This window comes from Erithacus rubecula (assembly GCF_903797595.1).
Source record: "Erithacus rubecula genome assembly, chromosome: Z".
NCBI classification, from domain to species: domain Eukaryota; kingdom Metazoa; phylum Chordata; class Aves; order Passeriformes; family Muscicapidae; genus Erithacus; species Erithacus rubecula.
The window spans coordinates 9827932-9850439 of record NC_136661.1 but is presented as its reverse complement, the minus strand read 5'-3'; the positions used below and the strand labels follow the sequence as shown (position 1 = coordinate 9850439).

Sequence of the window (22508 nt, the reverse complement as noted above, 5' to 3'; positions counted from 1 at the left end):
TGTGAGTCAGAGCTCTGAAGTGCTCCTTGAATCTGATTCCTGAAGAATTTATAGCTGGACAACCTCAGCTTGGGCAATAAATGATAACAAAGAGCTGGCATAATCCCTCTGGATAAGTATTTCTTGCTAGTGCATATTCATCTGAACGAAAAAGTAATTCAACACTGAAATCAGCCATCAGCACAGGTTCTTAATGGCTGTTTATTTGCTTACACGTTTCAAAAGATATTTAGAAGCTAAATGTTTCATTGTGCAGAGCTTATAGGAACACCATCTGGTTTGGTATCCCATCCCCTCCCTCTCCTGCCACCCCACCAAGGCTGTTGGCCACCAGAGAAGTCACTGCAGGCACTGCCTGCCCCACAGCCCTTCACCACCGTGGGCTGGGGCACTCTGCCTGTGCCACAGCAACTGGCAAAACCTAACTGGAGTAGTGCCAGGGCAACATGCTGGTCTCCAGCACAACCCTATCCTTGTGTCAGATACTTAGCAGCCCCCTTCTCCCCCAGCAGTGAAATTAAGGCAGTATACACTCAGCAAACCTCTCCAAAGCCCAGCAGGCATCTCTCTGCAGGGAACATTGCTGTTTTCTGAAGGTGAACATAAGTGCCAAGGTGCAGGAAGTGCTGATCCATGAATGGGCTGTGCAGGACACAGCTCTTGTACCAGTCTGTCCCATCAAGGATCAGCAAATGAGGTGTGTACAGCAGGCATCCCTCCCCAGGATGGGGGCACCCGACCCTGCCCCACAGTCACGGTCCCCAGGCCAGGGTGGGCACAGCTCCTCCCTGCCCAGCACCTGCACTTTCATTCCACAACACGCAGTAGTTCAAGGATACCTGTTCCAAAAAAACAACGAAACAGCCTGAACAAGTGAAGCAAACACAGCGGGTTAATAATTTCCTGCAAGGAGCAAGCACGGGAGAGCACACTTGCTTATCATCGCACTGAAATATGACCCACCAGTCCTGCCTGTCACTGACTGGCTTTTTTTTTTTTTTTTTTTTCCTGCCTTACACGTAGGGTTATTCCTAGTAAAACAGTCTGCTTAAACCAGCAACAGTATCGAGCAAACTTTGAGCTAGAAAAATTATGTAACTGGAACCCCACTTGACAGAAGAGACGAGCTAAAAATCTGCATGCTTCCTATTCCCTGCCTCAAGTACTGGACTTGATGTAGCACGCTCACATGTGCTATAAATCCTGTTTCCAGAGCAATATTAATATTTCCTGTTTCGACAGCATCCAATAGCTTTAAGCATGCTGTAACATAGCTCTGTCCTTTCTTTACCAGCAGACTTCAGGGGAGATGAACCTGCTCTGTACAGAAAACACACAGAGAACCACTCCTACCAAGTGAATTATGTGCACTTGGTTAAACAAAGCAGTTAAACTTTTTGAGTTCTCACTCAGCAGTTTAATTATTAGCAACCTACAAAAAGAGTGGAAGAGATAAACAGTGTATTTGGTTGCCAAATAACACCCATCAATAAAAAAGAAGAAAAGTGTTCTCGTAAGTCACAGGCACTACGAGAAATCATACACTCAAAGAGAATACATATGCATAGGACACAGGAAAACTACTTTTTAAGTTTCAAAAAACTTTTTAAAAAAAACAAAATTCCATCTGTTTTCACTTAGGAAAATCCTATGGAACTTTTAGCAAAAGACATTTCCACCTTTTTAGACTGAAAATCAGCCATTTGTTTCCCTGCACTTACTAGGCATGCAGACAAATTAATAGTTTTTTTCTGTTAAAAGCTTTTTGAAAAGCCACTAGTTTGCAAACTTTCACATCCTGCTGAGCAAAGAAGCCAGGTATAGTTTCACAGAGAGGCGTAGGCTGTGTTTCACTTCAGGTTTGCCCTGCCTGTCTCCACAGGCAGAACAACACTCCCTCTTGAACCTTCATGCTGCTTGTATGTCTCATCTCCCAATTCCTAGTGCCAAACAGTAGCAATTCTGGGAGCCAGCACCAGAAGTACAAGTAACGCCCTTAAAGCTGGATACCAAAGTCTGTTTTCCCCTGCATTAACCCATCACCCTTGCCCAGCAAAACTGGCTTTCTGGCCTCAGCAGCCGAGGTGAAGACTTATTTGTGACTCCAACAGAAGCATCTGCTGATGTTGGAGCACCAAGTTCAGCAGACAGGGACTCAGGGCATATACTAATTCAGCTACTCTGAGCATGTTAATGCCTAAAATCCTTTTCAAATCCAGACACTCATGGCCTCACTCCCTGTAGCTTCACTGCATTCCTGGAAGAGGAGTGAAGCCATTCAGACACTTCACAAACACAAACATTTGTTTCTGCACACAGATTTCAGGGAAAACTATAGCCATAAAGGAGCTGAGAGTGTTGGGAAGTGAGCATTCTTGAGGATACACCATTGCCTGGTTTGCTATCTTCCCATGTTCAATCAGTGAGGCACATCAGAGATTTATACTTCTTTTTGTCCTCATAATCTTCCACAGCACCAAGCATTTTTTGCTATAAAAGTGGCTCATACCTCTAGCTTTAATATCAGTCCCAATTCTTTATATTTTCATGAACCTTTGCTTCTGATTGTGCTAGGATTGAGAAATAAACCAGGCAACAGCTGTAGCCAGACTGAAAACCATGTAAATTCAGTTGCAGTGTGCATGTTAACACAGTTTCAGCCGGATAAGCTTGCTTCCTTGTAATTTTATGTCCACACTTGAATTGGTACTGGAGATAAATATCTGTCTGAAGGGCCCAGTGGAGCACCAACAGAAACCTCTTCTGCATCTCTCTTAAGCTATCCACAGCAAGCAGAGGTGGAGACATCTTTCAACAAGTGGTCCAGGAAACCACAAAACTTTTGCCCAAATAGACCAAGGGAAGGCTCTAGGAGTTTGCTCAGAGCTCTGATACTCCCATGAACCATGTTCATCTTGAATTAGGCACCAACCCAGAAAGGGATTGTCTTTTGATTCATTCATCTGTTTCCTGAATTTGAATATGGAAACAATCAGCTCTAAGATTTTTTTTTTCCAGATTTTTTTGTGTTACTATATCAGCAAAGCTTGTAATGTACAACTACTTTCAAGTTAAGGACGAATCTTCCCAGCTACTCACTGTGCCACAAGGTCTTATGTTCAGGGAGAGTTCTTTTCCCCAGTGGCATCCATCAGTCTATAAAATACTTATGGGTTATATTAGTTATAAAATGCTCATATGCAAAATTTCCATATGCCTTCTTGTCTAGTTAGCAAAATGAAATGCTACTCATAATCATGCACCAGTCTATAAAGTACCTGTCAGAAAATTATGATAGTAAAATGCTGCCATTCTTCAGAGTAATACACAAACTCTGCTAGGAGCTTGAAGCCAAAGTCAAAAGTCCAAGTCAAGTTAAATGTTTAAAACAGTTCTAGGTCACTAAAACAAGGGGTCTTAGGAATTTGATAGCCTAACTTGGACAACTTATTAACTCCTCAGGAAATCCAGCATAGATGTGGTGTTCTCAGCAAAGGGAACTGTTTGTCAGTAAACCAAGCAAAGTTTTAGTCATGTAGGGAACCTACAACTTATGATGGGTTTTCATAAGAGCTCAGATAACACTAGTGTAAGTTTTCTAGTTAGGGAACCATTTTTCTTTTTTTTTAATGGTGTTGGGTCTTTTTGCTTGTCAAAATGGCAGTCAAATGCAGTGCAGATCAAGGATATGCACCTCTACTTGTCACTACAGATAAGGCTATGGCTTGTTCTTGAAAGTATGGAGTTCTCCAAGGAGTTTTTTGGTGTATTTTTAAATATTGCCATCGATCCAGCATATTTAAGGAGCCTTTGCATAGTCCCTTGAAAGAAATGTAACTTCAAAGGTTCCTGCAGCAAAAATTGCACTCCAAAAAGAAGTGAGTGCAATGTGGCACAGCAGCCACAGCCTCTCACTCAGGGATGGACAGAATAACTACTGGATCCTGATTGCTGGTCAGAGGGGAGGCACCATTGGAAAAGACAAGTGCACTCTCATCCACTCCTGTACCTGGGGCAGAGAGACCTGACACCAAGAGTGGCTACAACTCAGAACATGAACGTCCCCATGGTAACGGGAACAAAATGCTCTCAATTACCATAGCAAAGCACAAGCACTGAGAGGCTAGATGGTATCTTCAAAACTTAAGCATCCTTAGCATGGCCATTTTTCCCCATAATTATTGAGGCCTGCGATCCTTAAAATACTCTGAGCAGCTCTGGCAATAAGGTAATTCACCCTCAGTGCCCAGGCAGGAACAAGACTCAAAGGATGAGCCTTTTGCTTTAAGTCAAAGGCTAATCTTTAGCTTTATAAGAAGTCATGACAGACTGACTTCCACCTGTCCAGACGCACATGCTCTGAGACCAGCCAGGCCTGATTTACACATGAAAACCCCTGCTGCAGGAGTCCTGATGGGCACACATCAAACACTTCTGCATCTCAGGTAAGTGGGCAGTGTCCAAACTGAGGCTGAAGCAATGCTGCACACCTGGACACTGCCCAACTACAGGTGCAAGGGCACAAGCAGCTGAGAGGACTGGCTTCACAAGCTAAATATTCACGATAGCATGGACACTCAGACTATGCCTGCAGTAACCCATGACCACACACCTTCACAAGGATCCCGTCCATCTACTGGGTGAACTGAAAAGTGAAATCTACAGGCAGGTTCCATAAACTGCCCCAACAGAGGGCATCAATAATGTGAATCAGACATCAATAAGGAGAAACGCTCAGAAGAGTATGGCATTCTGCAAGCTGAAAGTCTCATTGCCAAGCACTGTTTTTTCTACTTGTCCTAGATGGAAGCAAGGTGGTCCTTAAGAGCTTAAGGAGTTTTGTGTATCTTTCTAAAAGGAGGCTTCAAAACTGGTTTTAAACAATGCTACTACGATAAGAACTGGGAACTTGCTCATTAGACCACAGGATGCCACGGCCGCTGTGAACTTTGAAAATCATTTGTGTGTTCCCATTTTGCAATGCTGGAGTATCAGAGGCGTCTCTTGTAGGAACGGCGCAGCCATGGGCTTGCACTGCTCTGCCCCACAGGAGCCAGGAAAAGCACAGGCGGATGCAGGATCCCAGCACGGAACAGCAACGGCGGGAGAGAGCAGCAGCGGGAGGCAAGGTGCTTCAGCGGCTTTTCTTAAACATGCCTTTGGGAAGCAAATACACCCCCTGCGAAAAGGGATCCCCGCACGGTCTCTCCTCTCAACCCATGTACTTGAGAGTTGCAAAGGTCTAAGACAAAGTTATAAAACTAGAAACCAAAGGTTTAATTTTATAATCCGAAATTCCGAAGTGAGACTCCAAAGGTTACCAAATTACAACCTGAAACTACAGTCGTAACTCAAATTACTAAGTTACAACCCAAACCCATACCTGTAACAATGCTAAAACCCGACGCTAGACCTCTAATCTAAAACTCCCGAGCTGCAGTGCGGAATCACAGCCATAATCCATTCACAAAGTTACAGAACAAAACGCAGCCCCGTGAAAAACCTGTTCAAAACCCAGCAGCGAGCTAAGCTGAAAGAAGCCGGAGCGCTCTGCCTCCGACTCTGCTGGGCGGGTTTAATTTCGCCTCCTTGTCGTATCGAGCCGAGAAAGCAGCGAGGGAGAGGAACGACAACAAAACCCCCTAGAAAATGAGTAAAAGGTCCCGGGAGCGCACTCACAGCCGTAGCGGGGCCGCTGCAGGGACGCCAGCTCCTCATGGTGCATCCTGGCGGCGGGAGGGACGGCGGCGCTGCCCGCCCGTCGCTCTTATGCGCGGCCGCGGCCCCGCCGCCTCCCAGCGCCCGCCCCGCGCGGGGCCGCGGCCCGGGGCGGCTCCGGGAGCGGGGAACGGGGAGAGGGGAACGGGGAACGGGGAGCGGGGAGAGGGGAAAGGGGAACGGGGAGAGGGGAACGGGGAGCGGGGAACGGGGAGCGGGGAGAGGGGAACGGGGAGAGGGGAACGGGGAGAGGGGAGCGGGGAGAGGGGAACGGGGAACGGGGAGAGGGGAGAGGGGAACGGAGAGAGGGGAGAGGGGAACGGAGAGAGGGGAGCGGGGAGAGGGGAGCGGGGAGAGGGGAAAGAGGAGCGGGGAACGAGGAGAGGGGAAAGGAGAACGGGGAGAGGGGAAAGGGCAGAGGGGAGAGGGAAACGGGGAGAGGGAAAAGGGGAAAGGGGAGTGGGGAACGGGGAAAGGGGAGAGGGGAACGGGGAACGGGGAAAGGGGAAAGGGGAAAGCCAGGGCAGAAGGTAGAGAAAGTGCGAACAGAAAACCAAAAAACGACCAAAAGACAAGCCTCAAAGCAAAAAAAAAAAAAAAAAAAAAAAAAAAAACCCAAAAAAAAAAAAAACCAAAAAAAAACAAAAAAAAAACAAACCCAAAACCAAAACAAAACAAAGAAAAAAAAAAAGCAAAACAAAGAACCAAAAATAAAAAACAAACAAATAAAAACAAACAAAAAAACCCCCAACAATCCCCCCCAAAAAAACAAAAAACAAAAAATCCCCCAAAAAGCAACCCAAAAGCCCCCAAAAACAAACCACAACCAAACCGCACAAAAAACCCCTCAAAAACTCAATAACCACCCAAACCTACAAAAAACAAAAAAAAAAAACCCCAAACAAGCTAAAACATAAAAAAAAATCTAACCAAAAGTCAAGCCCCAAAACAAAAACAAAACAAAAAAAAACCCCAAAAACCAAAAAAAATCTTCATCCAAATGCCTAAAAAAATACAATACCCCCCATAACCACGAGAAATTTAAAAACCCCAAAACAACAAAGCAACTAGATAAAACAAAAAACCAAAACAACACCAAAAACCAAGACCCAAAGCAAAAAACAAAAAACAAAAAAAACCCAAAAAAACCCACCCACACACCAAAAAAAAAAAAAAAGGAAAAAACCCAATAAATCCCCACACTCATAAAAAACAATAAAAAACCCCAAAACAATAAATCAACCAGCTAAAACAAAAAATGCAAACCAAAAGCCAAGCCCCAAACCAAAAAAACAAACAAAACAACCACACCAAAAAAGCCCTAAAAAAACCCCAATAACCCCCAAAATCACAAAAGAAAAAAAACAAAAACAAGCTAAAACAAACAAACAAAAAAAATCCAACCAAAAGCCAAGCCCCAAAACAAAAAAAACCTAACAAAACAAGACCCCCACAAATAAATCTCAAAAACCTAAAAAAAAAAAATGAATAACTCACCCAAAACCACAAAATATTTTTTAAAAACCCAAAACAATAAAGCAACTAGCTAAAACAAATAAACAAACAACAATCAAAAAGCAAGCAAAAAATAAAAAACACACCAAAAACTCCTAAAAAAAACAACCCCCCAAAACCACAAAACCCCCTCAAAACAACAAAGCAACCAGCTAAAACAACAAAATACCCAACCAAAAGCCAAATCCAACAAAAATAAACAACAAAAAACCCTAAAAAAACCCTAAAAAAATCAATACCCCCCAAAACCACAAAAAACCCAAAAAACCCCCAAGACAATAAAGCAACCAGCTAAAAAAAAAAAAAGCAAAAAAAAAAAACCAAAAACCAAGCTCCAAAGTGAAAAAACAAACCCAAAAAACCCCCCAAACCACAAAAAACAACACAAACACCAAAACAACAAGCTAAAACAAAAAAAAAAAAAAAAAATCCAACCAAAAGTCAAGCCCCCAAAACAAATGAAAAAAAAAAAAAACAAAAAACCATAAAAACACCAAAAACCCCGCAAAATACAAAACACCCAAAAACTGAAAAAAATCAGTACCCCAAAACCACAAAAAAACCCCAAAACAGCAAAGCAACAAGCTAAAACAAAAAATAAAACCACCCCAAACCACAAAAAACTAAATAAAACCCCAGAATATTCAAGCAACAAGCTAAACAAAAAAAAAAAAAAACAAAAAAAAAAGAAGCGCAAAAGCCAAGCCCCAAAGGAAAAAAACAAACCAAAGCAGAAAAGAAAATCCAAAAAGACCCTAAAAAACCCAATAACCCCTGACAACCACAAAAACAATCAAAAAAACCCAAGACAACAAAACAAGCTAAAACAAGCAAACAAAAAAAACCAATCAAAACCCAAGCCCCAAAGCAAAAAAAAAAAAAAAAAAACCAAAAACAAAAAAAAACAAAAAACACCTTAAAAAAGCAATAACCTCTAAAATCACAAAAAACAAAACAAAATAAATCCCCCAAACAAAAAAACAAGCTAAAAAAAAAAAAAAACCAACCAAAAGCCAAGCCCCAAAACAAACAAAAACCTGAAAACCAAACCAAATGAACAAACTTAACAACAACAAAAAAAAGAAAAAACAAAAACAGGAAACTAAAAAATAGAGTGAAAAGAAACCAAGTCCACTCCCTCCAGAGATAGCAGACCAACAAAAAAAATAAAAAATGAGCAAAACAAACAGCGAAAGTAAACAACCCCCTCCTCAAAAAAAAAAGTAGAAAAAGAGTCCCAAAACCAAAAATATATAAAAAAAGAAACCCTTCCTTCCCAAATGCAGGAAAGAGCCCCAAACAATTAATCCATGTAAACCCTCTGAAAAAAATAGAAAATAAACCAAAAGACGCCACCCCAAACCACCAAACAAATAAACCAAATTTCCCAGTGTAGAAGGTCAAGGAACCTCCCCTATGGTGTTTTGGCAGAGCAGACCCTGAAGGGAGGTGAAGAACCAAGCCAAAGGCTCCCTCCTGTAGTTTTGCTCTTTTGAAAAATCTCACTGCCCACAAGCAGTGTTTTTCCAAACCACAAAGCCACCACCACCATCTGCAGAGTGCCTTTGGAGTTGGGAGGCCCTGTCCCATATTGGTGCTCCTTTCTGTGGGGTTTTGGGAGGCAGCTGGGCACATTCCTCCGTTTGAGTCTCTTCTCCAGGGTGCCCTTGTTAGAGAGGGCTTGAATTTGGACAGGTGAGCAGCAAACCCATGAATCAGTGATACCTGCTTTGTGGCCACAGGCTCCCAGGTCACTATGAAGTGCACCAGAAGATGGTCAGCAACAGAAGTTCCTCAGATGGACGTGTATTATAGGGCAGGACTGTATCTTCCTGACAGTCTCTAAGCCCTTACCATGATGTTTTATGGATGAAGTAACTTCTGTGCACAGCCACAGCCTGCCTGTGGTACAGAACACACAAGCATGCTTGTATTTTAATGGCAGATACCAAAGTAGTTTGCAGGTTGTCTGGAAGATGGCAGTCATTTATGTTTCAAAATAAAGCACTGATGGATCTATAGAGTCTCCTCTGCAGTTTTCCACAGGCTTCAGGATGTCTGTAATTTGTGAGGATTTTGGTTTGCTCATTCCCTTTTTGCTCATCTCTGGATGTTCTGGGCACAGCTCACTGAAGTGGGGAAAGACACTCCTCGTAATACTTAAGACATGGATTATTCAGGAAGAAAAGATTGAGAAGGTACGGGAGAAAAACAACACCTAAGTGGAGACATTGTTATTTTTCTTGAGGTGCTTTTGGTTTCCTCTGCTCAGGGAGGATGACTTGCAGAAGGGGTGTCTGATGCAAGCACCAGTAGAGCTGCAGTCCGCACTTGGCTTTCTGAGTGCTATCTTGTGTTTTAAACAAACACCCATTTCCTTGCTTCATCTCTTATAAGAGGAAGTGGGTGATCAAACCCAAGATGGAAAAGAATAAATTTGCTTCCACAATTTAAAGAGTTTATTGAAAATCTTGCATTTGTTTTAAATGACCATTTCTACAGCCTTTTACACTGATACACAGCCTAGGTCGACAATGTGTTGTAGAACACTTTATCCTTTAGTCAAAGAAAGATACTTAAAGTTTTCTTAAAAATATATTTTCTGACTAAAATCAAGGAGCCTTTTCCCCTTGAAAAGTTTTATTTTGACACAACTGCATCATGTTTCAAATGACACTTCTCTCTGAGCAATGCTTGGCCTGGTCTGCAGGTTGTGTCGATGTTATGTGATGCAGTGACAGAGGGGTCTCTGTCCTAAAGGAGCAATCTGCCAAAGCCCCAGAGGCCTCTGTGTGATATTGCCAGTCTCTGGTGAGTTTAGTTATTCCCTTACCTGCTGGACAGACAAAGATGTGTACAGACATGCTGTCACACATACGTACATTAACAGATTTGCTGTGAAAACATTCATCTCTGTCTCTCTGCCTGCAATATGTCCCCACCCTCCTACCCCTCCTGCTCATGGGAGCCCTTTCTCTACCTTGGCACCAGCATTTTTGTCACCACATGGGGATTCAGCTACTTGTCCCAGATGGAAAAATAATATTTTTCTGTTAATAGAGATTTTTTCTTAGGCCAGCAGTTGGTTTGTTGCTTTCACACAGCTGCTCTTGAGTACAAATGCCAGCTTAGAGCAGGGGGCAGACCAGGGTAAGAAATGAAAGGCCAGGATAGGGAGAAGTGAGAATGTTTTTTTGGCAGCAGTAACCTCTGTAATGCTTGCAGAACAACAGGCATGACAGAAACCAACTGCTCTCAGTGGGAACTGAGACAGGTAAAAGAATATTGGAGTAACAAGCAGCAGCCACCCAGGCCTGCTCATGACATTCTGCATTAGGTTTGTTAATCCCTGCTTTTCTGAGTTTAAAGGCAAATTCCATCAGCTGTTGGTGGTATGAAGATTTAAACACCTCCGGCAGGGACCAGGAGGAGAAGCTGCAGCCTGCCCCCATAAAGTGCTGGGTGCTCTTTGTGGAGTGGGGGAGCAGCCCCTCTGCATCTCCCTCTTCTTCTCCTTCTTGACCTTCCAAAGTCTACTGCAGCTGTTACTGGCTGGAAAGGTTCCCTGCAAGAAAGGCTGTACATTTTCCCACTTTCTTATGGGAAGCTGATTGCAATAGAAGATTTAAAGTCAACCACAGATTTTAGGAAGCCTACATCAGAGCTAACACTACGGACATTATGTTCTTTTTTATGAGCATACACAAATGTTCTACTTCTATACATTACAAAGAAGCAAGCACTAAAGAAATCAGTGTAGTCAGCTATCTAGAGTAAATGTTTGAATGTGAACATTTCCTGTTCATACCTGGGTCCTTTAATGGAGCGTAAGATCAATGTCCTCACCATATTATCAAGGACACTGTACTGTGGATTATATGCTTCCCACTGCATTCATACTAACAATCTAGCCCCAGCTTCCACACTTACCTGTGAGGGACACTGTGCCCCAGTAGGGACAGACTGTGAGAGCCAGCTAAGAATGAATAGTCTGTATTTAAATACAACAACTGTGTGTTCAGAGGCAGCTCTGCTCTGCTCCACCTCTAAAGAGGGAAACAGTCTGAAAGAAGGGAGGGATGAAAACTTACCCTTCCTACATATCATTGCCTGTACTTTGATCAAAAAACTGCAGAGGCCTCTGCTACTTCATGTTTCCTGACAGTCCTGTTGTGTACAGAGAGATTTTATGTAGTGAAGGATATTGATATTTGAAATTCTTGGGTGGCTTATGTAGCAGTGACGCAAGTACATGCAGGTAATTGGAGACACAAGGCTTTTTGTTGGAAACAGAGGCTTTAATATCACTTTTTCTATGACCATACCTGATTTTATTGTTAAATCATATGCCTTGGCTGGCTGCATTTGTCCTACAGAAAAGAAAACCGCATTTGTTAATTTAAGAGATCTAGTTTGGTGACTTTGGTTTTGATTTGTTTGTGGGTTTTTTGTTATTTCCTATTTGTTGTTGCAGAGAAGGTCCAAAAATATTGTTTATATTTGTGCAGAAAACGAAATATCGTTTTTATTTTTGCAGGAGAAAAAGCCTGGGCTGTTGACATCGCCCTGATAAGTGGGAGTGGGGAGGTGCTCCTTGGGCAGGTCAGCCTGAATCTCTGCAGCACAATACGGAAGAAGATTAGCTCCAGGCATGCTCCCAGTTCCCGCAAGGACCTTTTCAATTGTTTCCTTCTTACAGCTGATTAAAGGCTGACAAGCTTAAGCTGGAGGTGCCACAGGGTGCTTGTGCAGACCCAACAGCAGCGTGTCGTAACCAAAAACGTCTCGCTGCCCTTTGTGCTCCCTGTGCTGCCAGGAGGTTCTACCCTGACTAGTGGAGCGGAGTCCCAGAGGCTCAGGATGGTGGGAGGGGTCCCTCAGCCCTGTGGGATATCGGAGGTGGCTCAAGTGTTGGTGACTCACAGGGCATGGTGGCAGCGCTGGTGTCCCGTGTGCTGGCAAGGACACTAGTGGGACACCAGGCGAGCCCAGGGCAAGCGCTGAGCACGCATCACAGAGAAAACGCCACAACTGCTGGGCTTGTGAGTGTAACTCAAAGGTCAAGAGGCTCTCAAGGCTGTGTTTGGGAACACAAAATCAGGAAGTGTCCCAGCCTCTACTGTGGTCTGCTGTGGGTCCTTCAAGCAGCTGCCTCTGCAGGGAAAGGGATCGGCGCTGGGAATTGTGCTGGGTTACTGCCTCCCCCTCACCACAGTATCCTTCTTATGCATTATTAATTATCATGAGGTAAGTAAACAATTAAGTCATCACATAATTGGCCACAGGGATCCTGGAGAAAATACAGACTGTGTCAGTGGGGAGACTATAAGTACCTCGCTCAGAAAAAGCAAGTGAGAGATATCACCTGCCTCTGTGCCTTTCCTTGTGTGCCTAGAGGGGAAAGGTGATGGTGAAACTCAGCCATGGCTTCCCTCATTGTCTTCTCAGCTCCTCCTTTCCAATAAGTGAGGGTCTGTGTTCACAGCAGAAACCTTAATTTAAAAGGTACAGTGAGCTCAAGATATACTGGAGCTATGTCAGTCAAAGGACCCTAAAGAAATGAGAGATTTTACAAATTCAAAACATCATGGCAAACTGAATGGCAGGTTACATGGAGACCTGTAACAAAAGAGCTGAAGTGCCTTTCTGTCTCAGCAGCAATGATTCTTTCTCATTGATGAAGTGATTTTAGCTTCTGAACCATCCTGGCATACAGTTGGAGACAACACTAAACACCAAACCTTAATATTTAGAGGAACACATACCTCTGATTTTATAATGATTGCTAGGCTAAGACAATTAGTTGGAAATACAGTGCCTAGCTGAGCTCTATTGAGTATCGACAGAAATAAAATAAACCAAATTATATTCTTATTTGACAAAATCAAACTTATTTAAAAGATCAAGATGGAATGATTCAGTGTCTTAGAAATTAGGTTTAAAGATGGCTAGGTTCAGGGGAACCATTTGAGGCAGAAGTCCAGATCACTCAGATGATGCTGGAACATTTGGGTTGAGATCAAGAAAGGTACATCTCTAATCAGAGCATACAAACCCAAATGGGATGGAGGAGTAACAAACATAAGTAACTTTGACCAAACTTGTACAGAAAGAAACCAGAAGATGTATTAAAAGGCATGTTAAAGGGTAAAGTGTTACATTCAATGTATATAAAAGGGTGTACTTGTATAGCACTGACACCTGAAAAACAAAATAGTTAGAAAATTACTTCAGTGTGAGAAATGTGTCTTTCTGTACTTGCAAACCTCATGTTTGCCTTAAAGTTCCAGATGCCAAAGTAAGAAGGTGCTTAAGCACCCACACTTCAGTTGCTCTGAGGAAAAAAACCTTTTTAAACCTGTGTTTTGAGGAAAAACTAGCAAATAAAATCATGGAAATATGAATAGCAGTATATCATCCAGTGTTTTTGTCAGAAACACCTTGTGACTTCCAATTTCCAAGGATTTTTATTTCAAATACTGTCATCCTGGGGAAAGCCATATTGTGATTCCTCAGTGACTCTTCCCAGGGCCTAGACTGCATGTTACAAACTGGAGAAACACCTCTCATGCTGACATGGTTGTGCTCACAGGGCTGTCTGTAGGGTCAGACCATTATCTCAGTCATGGGACTAAGCTGACTTAATGTTCCTCATTGGTGCCCAAAAGCTGTGGTTTCCTTTTTCAGAAGCCAGCTCAGCTCCCAAAAAGCAGCTTAAGTGTAAAAGAGGCTGGAGTAATGTGTCCTGTGCTGAAAGTGAGAAGCTGTAGTGGAGTGGGAATACCAGATTATGCCATAGCTTGTTGTGTCTACTTCCAATTGCCTAAATGTCATGCATCTAGCACTACCTAAGGTGTATTTTGAAGGTGTACTTTTATATGCCCTTTCCTATCACGTGAGGGCTCCCTCTGCTTTCCCCATCTAGGCAAGACTTTGTTAAATCTTGCCTGTCAAGGTACCTAAGAAACCAGTTTCTCTGCTTGAACAGGTTTTTTTAAAAAAGGAGTATTTGTTCAAAATGTCTTGGACAAATGCCCTGGTTCCTGCAAAAGTGGCATGAGTTTAGTGAGACAGAGGTGGAAATCTTTCTGCCAGCACCCTGACAGAAAAGAGCTTTCTCCATTTGCCTGTTGGAATAAATATTTATTCATTTAACAGAGTACTTCGGAGTGGAGTGACCTTCCTTGTCTAGACATAATGAATAACCATAAAAATGAATTCAGAACTGTTTGAAAGCAGGGAACATCTGTGGCCGGCTGCAGCTCACAGATTCAGAAAAAAAGCATTCTTTATTGAGCTGGATGTAGCAGAACTAAGATCTTGATGGTTTCCTCACATGTTATCCACAAGCTGTAAGTGGTCTGCCTGTGGCAGTGTTTCTTTGGGTGGGGGGATTTTTATGGGTTTTGGAGTGGCATTTTTTTTTTTTGGTTTTGTAACACAGCATCTGTGTGCTTCTTTGTGATTGCATGTGCTTAGCAATGTTTCCACTCCACTAAAAGTCTATGCATTATTCACTCATTAATGTTTTATTTATTTATTACTCTTGAGGCACGGCATTAGGAGCTTTGCATTTACAGCATACCGAGTGACAGCTAAGGCAACCCTACAACTATTCCTTGCCTGCCAACAGTTGCCCCACAGATAAAGCACAGGCTGAACTCCCATGGATTTCCACTAGATTAATTCTGGTCTTCTTACTTCCATCACTTTTCCACTGGCACAGCTCCAGCCTTTTGAAAAGCTCCTCATTATTCACATTAGTGTAAAAAAATGAAGAACGTTTCTAAAAGACTGACAAATTCAGGCTCCAGGAGGCTCGGCCAGGGGCTAATCCCAGCATCCAGGACCCTTCACAGGGAACATAGTGTCAGCAGCCTCCTCTTATTTAAATCAAAATGGCTTCTATTTGAATCACACTCCTGGAAGCCTCTTTGTCGTTTTCCGGAAGGAAAACAGGTATTCCTCAGATAACCAGATTCAAAATCACTTGTGTCTGTGGCATTGAAATGAGAATGTGAAAAATGTGCAGTGGAAAGTCAATCAGCATCTTATGTAGGTTGGGGAGCGTTGGTACCCTGGCTCCTTGGGTTATGGCAGCACTGCTTGCAGAGGAACAAAGCTGCCTCCACTCGAGACACGTTCCACCAAAACACGTGTCAGAGATGAGCTACACCTGGGTAAGGACACTCCTCACCCACCTCACAAGGTGTGTGTGCCTGGGTGAGGGGGCAGTGACAGCTGCGACTCTGGGAGCTTTATTAATGAGGTCTTTCCTGTTCCTCTCAGCAGTTATTTTTCCTGCTCCACCTGTAGGTCAGTTTGGCGATTGCACTGTGGGCAGGTTTGTTTTCCATAACCAGATTGCGGACAGTAAAATACAGTCCCTGAACACGTGGTCAGTGCTAATGCTTTCACTGAGGAAAGATCCTGTGTCACCCGGAAAGGTAGTTTTCCTTGGTTTCAACATTTGTACAATAGTAACAATGTAAAGTTGTTAATCTGTAATTAACACTGTTAATTACAGATGACTTCTTAAACAGATGGGTGGTCTCACCCATCTCTTTTTTCCCTTGGTTTATGATCAGTCAATAGCTCTGATATGATCTTGGCAGAAAAAGTCCAGAGGTTTGCCCTGTGAACTGGGCACTATTTGACCCTGCATCCCTATCTTCAATAATTATATATTCTGTATATCACAGAACACAGTATGGCAGCCCTACCAAAGGCACAGAGTTAGAGATCAAGTTAACAGAGCAATACCAATATTACTGCAACTCAAAAGCACATAAACATCTTAGTGCTCCTTTGTCCTATGTCAGCACCTTAACTAACAGCTGTGACTTTCCCTTTCCATTTCCTTCCCCTTCCTTTCTCTTTTTTAAGTATTAAAATTTTAAAAGCTGTGATTTTAGCTAAACACTGAAGGGATAAAGTCAAACTCCTCCTGCATTCTGAGAATTGAGCTGATAGGCAATTACTCTCAAGCAGCCTGAGGTTACTTTTCATGTAATTATACTGAACACTATCAAAACACTTATTTCTGTAACTCCTCATGGACTGAGTAGGAGGGATGGGGAAACACATTCATAGACAACAGTTCTCAGACCTGCTGGATGGAAAAGAAACTTGGGAAAAGAGACCCTACCTGGTATGTAATCCTACACACCAGGTGGAATGCCTTTCAGATAGTGTGATAAATGATGCAGCAAATACAGGAGTCCACTGGTGTCTTCAATTTGAGAACTCATGTGAAGGTGGAGTACTCTTAGTTTTATGTGATTTCTCATTTCTACTCTCTATAAAGTCCAGTCTAAGTGCAAAGCAAAGAATGTTTTTATTTATAGTTGAATACACCCTGAAAGTCCTGGGGTTAAGTGGTCTACTGTCTGCGTGGACACAGAATAAAATTAAATGCATTATAAACCAGCTGTTGTAAAATTCATATTTCAGGTCTATTGTAATTACTGGCAAAAGAATGTTGCTCGGCAATAATTGAACTCTGCATTATCATGAAGCTTCTAAATTGAAGTGCTATTTGCCTGAGGGAGAACAAAGAACAGTTAAATTCAGCCAAATTATCTGGATATCCAAGCAACATTTTAAGGTTTTGCAGCAGGCATTTCACAGTTCATTCTTGCAGCTAAGGATTCTTAAGTACCTACTTTTTCAGCCCACAACAGTGTGTTTGAGGAATACTATGACAATTTGTCATCCTGTGACTAGAAGTGTGACAGCCTGCCTTTTCTGAAGGATGGTGGAATTTACTCAAGAACTGATAAGACTGACACTGGTTTGTCTTTCTATTTTCACAGCTGGAAACATTGCCTGGATTGAATAGTGTGGGTGTTTCCAAACGTAGCTCAGTCAGGCATGTTTTTCTTCCCAAGCTGTTTAGTATGCACAACTTCAGTCTGCTACAGTTGTGTGTGCTTAAATCGTTACTGAAGTCCTAATCAGATCAGTTAGGTTCACTGTGAGAACCACAAGCAACACGGTGTGAAATGCATCTGCAGAAAGAGTGCAGATTAATTTCTATACTGTGGAAGATTACACATAGTGACACCAGAAAATATACAGTGGTATGACTTTCAGTTCAGATTAATAGTTTTAGAAAAGTCTATGAAGAACTTTCAGCCACTATTTCTTATCTCTGTGGCCAGGATAAAGTGCTATTAAAAAGTTCCAGAGATGAGTAAATTGGCTGGGGAGAAGTTTGGGTTAGATACTGATCTCACATAATGCATAAACTGTGCAACTTTACAATTGCCATGGGTTGAATACAAATCATAGCCTAGCTGGCATCCTAGTGGAAAGCAAGGCATATGGAGTATTCCCATGATCTATTTTAACATTTGTTCTCAGGAATAAATTGTGCTGGATACCACAAAATGCTCCCCCCTCTTAACATTTGCATCCTCGATCTCTATGCACTCATCTCAAAAAATATGCAAATGGACACACAAGGAGAGTGTTCTGAATTATCACCATTTTGATAGCATAGCTTTGCCAGCCAGGAGTATACATAAACATACACACACATATTTATGCTTCCAAAATTCCTTTTGAGGAATGCTGTCCTACAATGGAGTATCTTTCTTTTCAGGGTGATGTCCTCTGCTACTGAAGGTTTCTAGAGAGAAGGTGATGTTTCTGAAAGGTATCTGTGAAGCATATCTGCATAAAATTGCGGAAGGTAAGATCAGTGTTTCTTCCCAGAATGAGATTAGAAGACAAAACTCCACTAGGGAATGAGAGAAGTGTATGCCTTCAAATGCAGGTGGATGAGGATGTACGTCTAAGGAGACTTAAAATATGAGTAAGTATTTCTGTCAGTTGTATTTAATAAATACAGAATGTTATTTTCCATACTGTACCACAAAACAACCTAGTTGTTAAAGGACAGTCACAAAATCATATATCCCCTTTGTAACTGAGTTTTGTAGACAGTACCCTTGCATGAGCTGAAAAATGTTTCAATTCACATGTAGTTTAACTTCTCCCTGTTGATGACACAGCTGAAGAGACTCATGTGGCTTTTTTCATTCCATCATCTGTTTAAAATAACCTATATTTGGAAATGTGTTTCCGATCTAGACATGGAAATGTCAGAATATAAATAAGTCAGCTTCTTTGTTGTTGTTATTTTGAAGCTACCACATTTGATCTGTTGATGCTTTTTGGATGTCCAAAAAGCACAAATGCAATGAACTTAATATTGTTGCAGTTCTGCTTCAGTTTTGTGGGTTTCTGGGTTGGTTTTCTTGCGTGTGTATGGTGGTTTGGTTTTGGTTTTTTTTGATTAGTATGTGTTTGTTGGGTTTTTTGTTGGTGGTTTTTTTCCCTGTAAATACTAGGTTCTTATGGAACTGTAGTGTATTGTATAAATTTCCACTTGCCTTTCAGATCCATGGATCATTATACTTTGCAGTGATATGTTTTTCACATTGAGTTAGGTTAAAGTCTTTTGTTGATAACACAACCTGAAATGCAGTTATATACTGGAAGGGCAGGTGTCTATTTTGTGTAGTTACATACCATAAAAATATGAATCCCAGATGGTTAACTAAAAAGCTTTGCCTCTTAAAACTGTAGTAAATTTTACTCTTTTTTTCACAGTCACTTAAACTCGTTTAATTTTATTAACTTGTTCTATGTTTACTTTCACTATATGTTCAACTTCTATTACAGGCACTAAAGATGAGATACATAGAGAACCATTGTAAAAAAATTACTTAAGGTAAAATAAATGGTTTTTTGTATAGTGGGTAGTGTAGTATCTTGTGGATAAAGAATAAGAATATTATGGCTATCATCACACCTGGTATGTATTCATTGCAGAGAACATATCTTTATTTTAATACAGCAGAGCAAAAAATCATCCCCATTTATTAATCTGATGTACACTAAATAACTTTGCATTTGTTACACAGATGATAAATATTTTGCAGATAAATTTATAAACACTTCCACATTTTATAGATTTATACTGTACACAGTCATCCTACACAGAGCATGCCCTTTCACAAAAATACAGACAGCTTTCCTCAGAGGACTTAATCAAAACACTTGGTCAAACATTTTGGAAGCTGGCAATTTGACACAGAGGAGGATACTGGAAAGATGAGTTCACAATTGTACCAGCTGGACTTGAAATGAAAAATTCAGAACTCCAAAAAAGAGAATTTATCAAGGCACACACATGCAAACACATATATACAATAATGATGACTGTAACCTGCTTTCCAGGCACACATAGCAGCAAAGGAAACAAAGAAAGAAAGAAAGAAAGAGAGAGGTCAGGACCATTGCCAAGATCTTGATGCAGATTAGCAGATCTGAAATCAAACTCCCATGTTCAAATGGCAATTCAACTTCTAAGCAGCTTGTTACCCATATATACAGCATGTACACGTTACCTTGCATTGAGAAATGGAGATTGTCAGAAATGGTAATGTTTCCTTGACAACATGTGCCCACTAACATACCTGTGTGTTTGTACACCGAAGATTGTTTGCAAAATGGGATGGCCAGTTGGCTCAAAGCTCTTGGAAATTTGAGTGGAAGTTTAGAAGCAAGAACAGAAGATAACTGCATAAAACCTAGGTAATAATACATATTTTCCTTCTGTTGCTTGGCATCAGAAAATGCTAACAGGTTTTTAAGAAGATCACTAACCAGACAATGCCAGTAAATTGCAGTGAAAGCAGAAAACTAACAAGTTTTTAAGAAAATCAGTATCCTTACAATACCAATAAGTTGCAGTGAAGGCCAAGAGCTCTGCTTTCTGTACCTCATCCTTGACTTACAACTTCCGCACGTCATTACATTGCAATGGAAACTGCCCCATTAAAAAATCAACTAATTTTATACAGTATATTCCTACAGACATTTGAGGCCAAGTATGAGATAGTGGATAGTTTAGTTGTAGCAATGTGGTGCAGCAGAAGGTAATACAGCATTTTTTTAAGTTTAATTAGGCTTCTAAATACAATATTCTGTAGAAAATGGTTAAAATAAGTTGCCAGTTGATTCACTTAGCTTGAAGCATTGCTATTAAAATGCTTTTAATTTCTGTGAAACACTACACAGGAAAAATCAGGCTAAAATTGTTCATCTTTTAAAAATGGCTGAAAAACCACATTTTTTTCACTACAGCATTTCCAGCATTGCACTATACACAGTCACATACTTAATATTTTTGAAAGACAAAGCTGGGATCTTGACAAAAAAAAAAAAGCTTCACTGATTTAAACAGTGATCAGATTACACATACAAATCTTCTCTCATGTAACACTTTGTAGGATCCTAAACCACTTGGAGGAAAATAAAAGCAGGCAGACACTAGCAGCTTGGGGCATTTTTTAATTCTTATAAATGAGTCAGCTTTCCTACAATGCTAATTTCATGCCTGTTCTCATTTTTTTTGTAAATGACAATATAGCCTTTCATTTCAATAGTGAGGTACTAATGGAATCAGTCACCATATTACGATTATTCATAGCAGGAGGAAACAGGAAAGCCCTAAAAGGTTTGTCCAAGAAAGATGATGGGAGTTTGTGTTTTTTAAGTAGCTCTTCAAATATTCTCCTTTTCCTTCCAAGCATTGATTTTAATCTATGTTTACACATTTCTGTACAATATGTATTGCTGCTATGGATTTGAATGGTAATTTTCTACTTGGAACTGCCTGTTTGTGATCACAATTAAAAAATACATGCAATGGTTTCTCTCACTCTGTATGCTTTCTGTTTGGGAAGATCTCCTCCTTTCCAAAAGAACTATTGTGTAAGCCTTGCTGCTCCTTTTTAGTCTCCTCCCAAGGGTTTGGTATGCACTGTTATCAACTCAAGGGGATAAAAAAGAATAGCAAGCTGCTTGAGTTAGTTGGTTTGTTTATTTTAATCTTATTATAGTGCTGGCTTTCCTATAGCAAATATACATTCCTTTCTTTGAAAGGAGCACGCCCTTTCTTCTGCTTTCTTATTTATGTAGCATGAATGCATGTCCCCTACCAGAGGAAGAATACTGCAAAGAGTGAACATCCTGAAAAGACCAAAGAAGAAATGTAGCAGATGCCAGAGCTTTTGGAGGAGCTCTTTCCACTGTCACTGGTCTGTGGGTATGTGCTGATATTTTCATCCTGGATTGGCTTGAATTATAATATCCATGACTTCATATGGCACTAATTACTGTAGAAGATCTTCATAGGTGTTAATCATTAACTGAAAAACACCCTGGCAATGGCTCTGTTTCAGGCTGGTCAAAAATTGCTGATAAGAATAGTAGCAGATAATTCTTAACCACATCACTAGAACAAGAGCAGCCATATATGCAGAAACAATGAAAAACATACAATACAGAAAATCACAGACATTTTCTCATACATTACACAGAAGTTAGCATGTTGATATCCCCATGGACCATTTTGAAGGCCTTTTGGTTGAATAAGACAAAATTCATAGCTTTTAGGAGTTTATGTATCTGAGAGTGCTGTGTCTCCTAGTCACTGGAACACCAGTGCCTTTGCATGGTGTGCTGCTTTGCTGTTTGGCACAGTGTGATGGGGTGGCTTGGGCAGGCAGGGGAAGGCAACAGCTAAGTCAAAGCTCATTTTTCAGACCATTTTAGGAATCCCCTTCTAATAACTGGAAACTAATGGCCAGTTGAGATGGCTTTTAGCAACCCAATGATTTTGCACAGGAATAAATAAAGATTTCTGCACAAGGAATGGAGCAGGATGTTACTTGTGTATAATGTACAATGAAGAAAGTCACATTGTCATGGAGAAAGAGATGAGAACATGGTTTTTAAGTTTAACATTTGCCTGTGTTATAGAGGTGTGTCTATATGTGTGTATTCACCCACATATGTCTGCATAAGTGTTCACTCCTAACTGTGTGCTATTTTTTTACAATACACAATATTATACAGCTTCAAGCTAGGATTTGAAGAAAACATCAGAAAAAATAAAAATAATTGCAGCCTATATCTTGAACTATTACTTTTCATTGCTTACATTTAATTTGATTCCATTTCATTGTTTTTCCCAACCCTCTTCTTTTGAAGGACCACCTTTTAATTGGGTAACACAGACCCATGTAAGATTCACAAAACAGTTTTATCACATAGCCAGTGGGGGATGCACATACATATGGTTGTACAAGGCAGACATTGAGAGGATAGAAGACATGTCTTATCAATAAGAATACGTGCAAGAGAAATGCTAGCTGACAACTCTAGTGCTTGACAACAAATGAAACAGGAACAACACA

At 41.1% G+C, this 22508-nt stretch overlaps 1 protein-coding gene and 1 long non-coding RNA gene across 4 annotated transcripts in view; one reads left to right on the top strand and one right to left on the bottom strand.

Annotated features, from left to right (window-relative positions):
• The window catches only part of IQGAP2 (IQ motif containing GTPase activating protein 2), a 120678-nt gene extending 114870 nt beyond the window's left edge, over nucleotides 1–5808 (bottom strand). For all 3 annotated transcript variants that reach the window (XM_079330069.1, XM_079330070.1, XM_079330071.1), the window contains exon 1: nucleotides 5680–5808. In XM_079330069.1, coding sequence (XP_079186195.1) covers nucleotides 5680–5725 — 46 coding nt within the window. In that variant the 5' untranslated portion in view covers nucleotides 5726–5808. The remainder of the gene's footprint in view (nucleotides 1–5679) is intronic.
• Nucleotides 5809–17836: 12028 nt separating this feature from the next.
• Nucleotides 17837–21326, top strand: LOC306814323. The gene is made up of 3 exons (XR_013777144.1): nucleotides 17837–17929; nucleotides 18925–18973; nucleotides 21229–21326. It is a non-coding gene; the product is annotated as an uncharacterized lncRNA (long non-coding RNA).
• Nucleotides 21327–22508: the final 1182 nt, after the last annotated feature.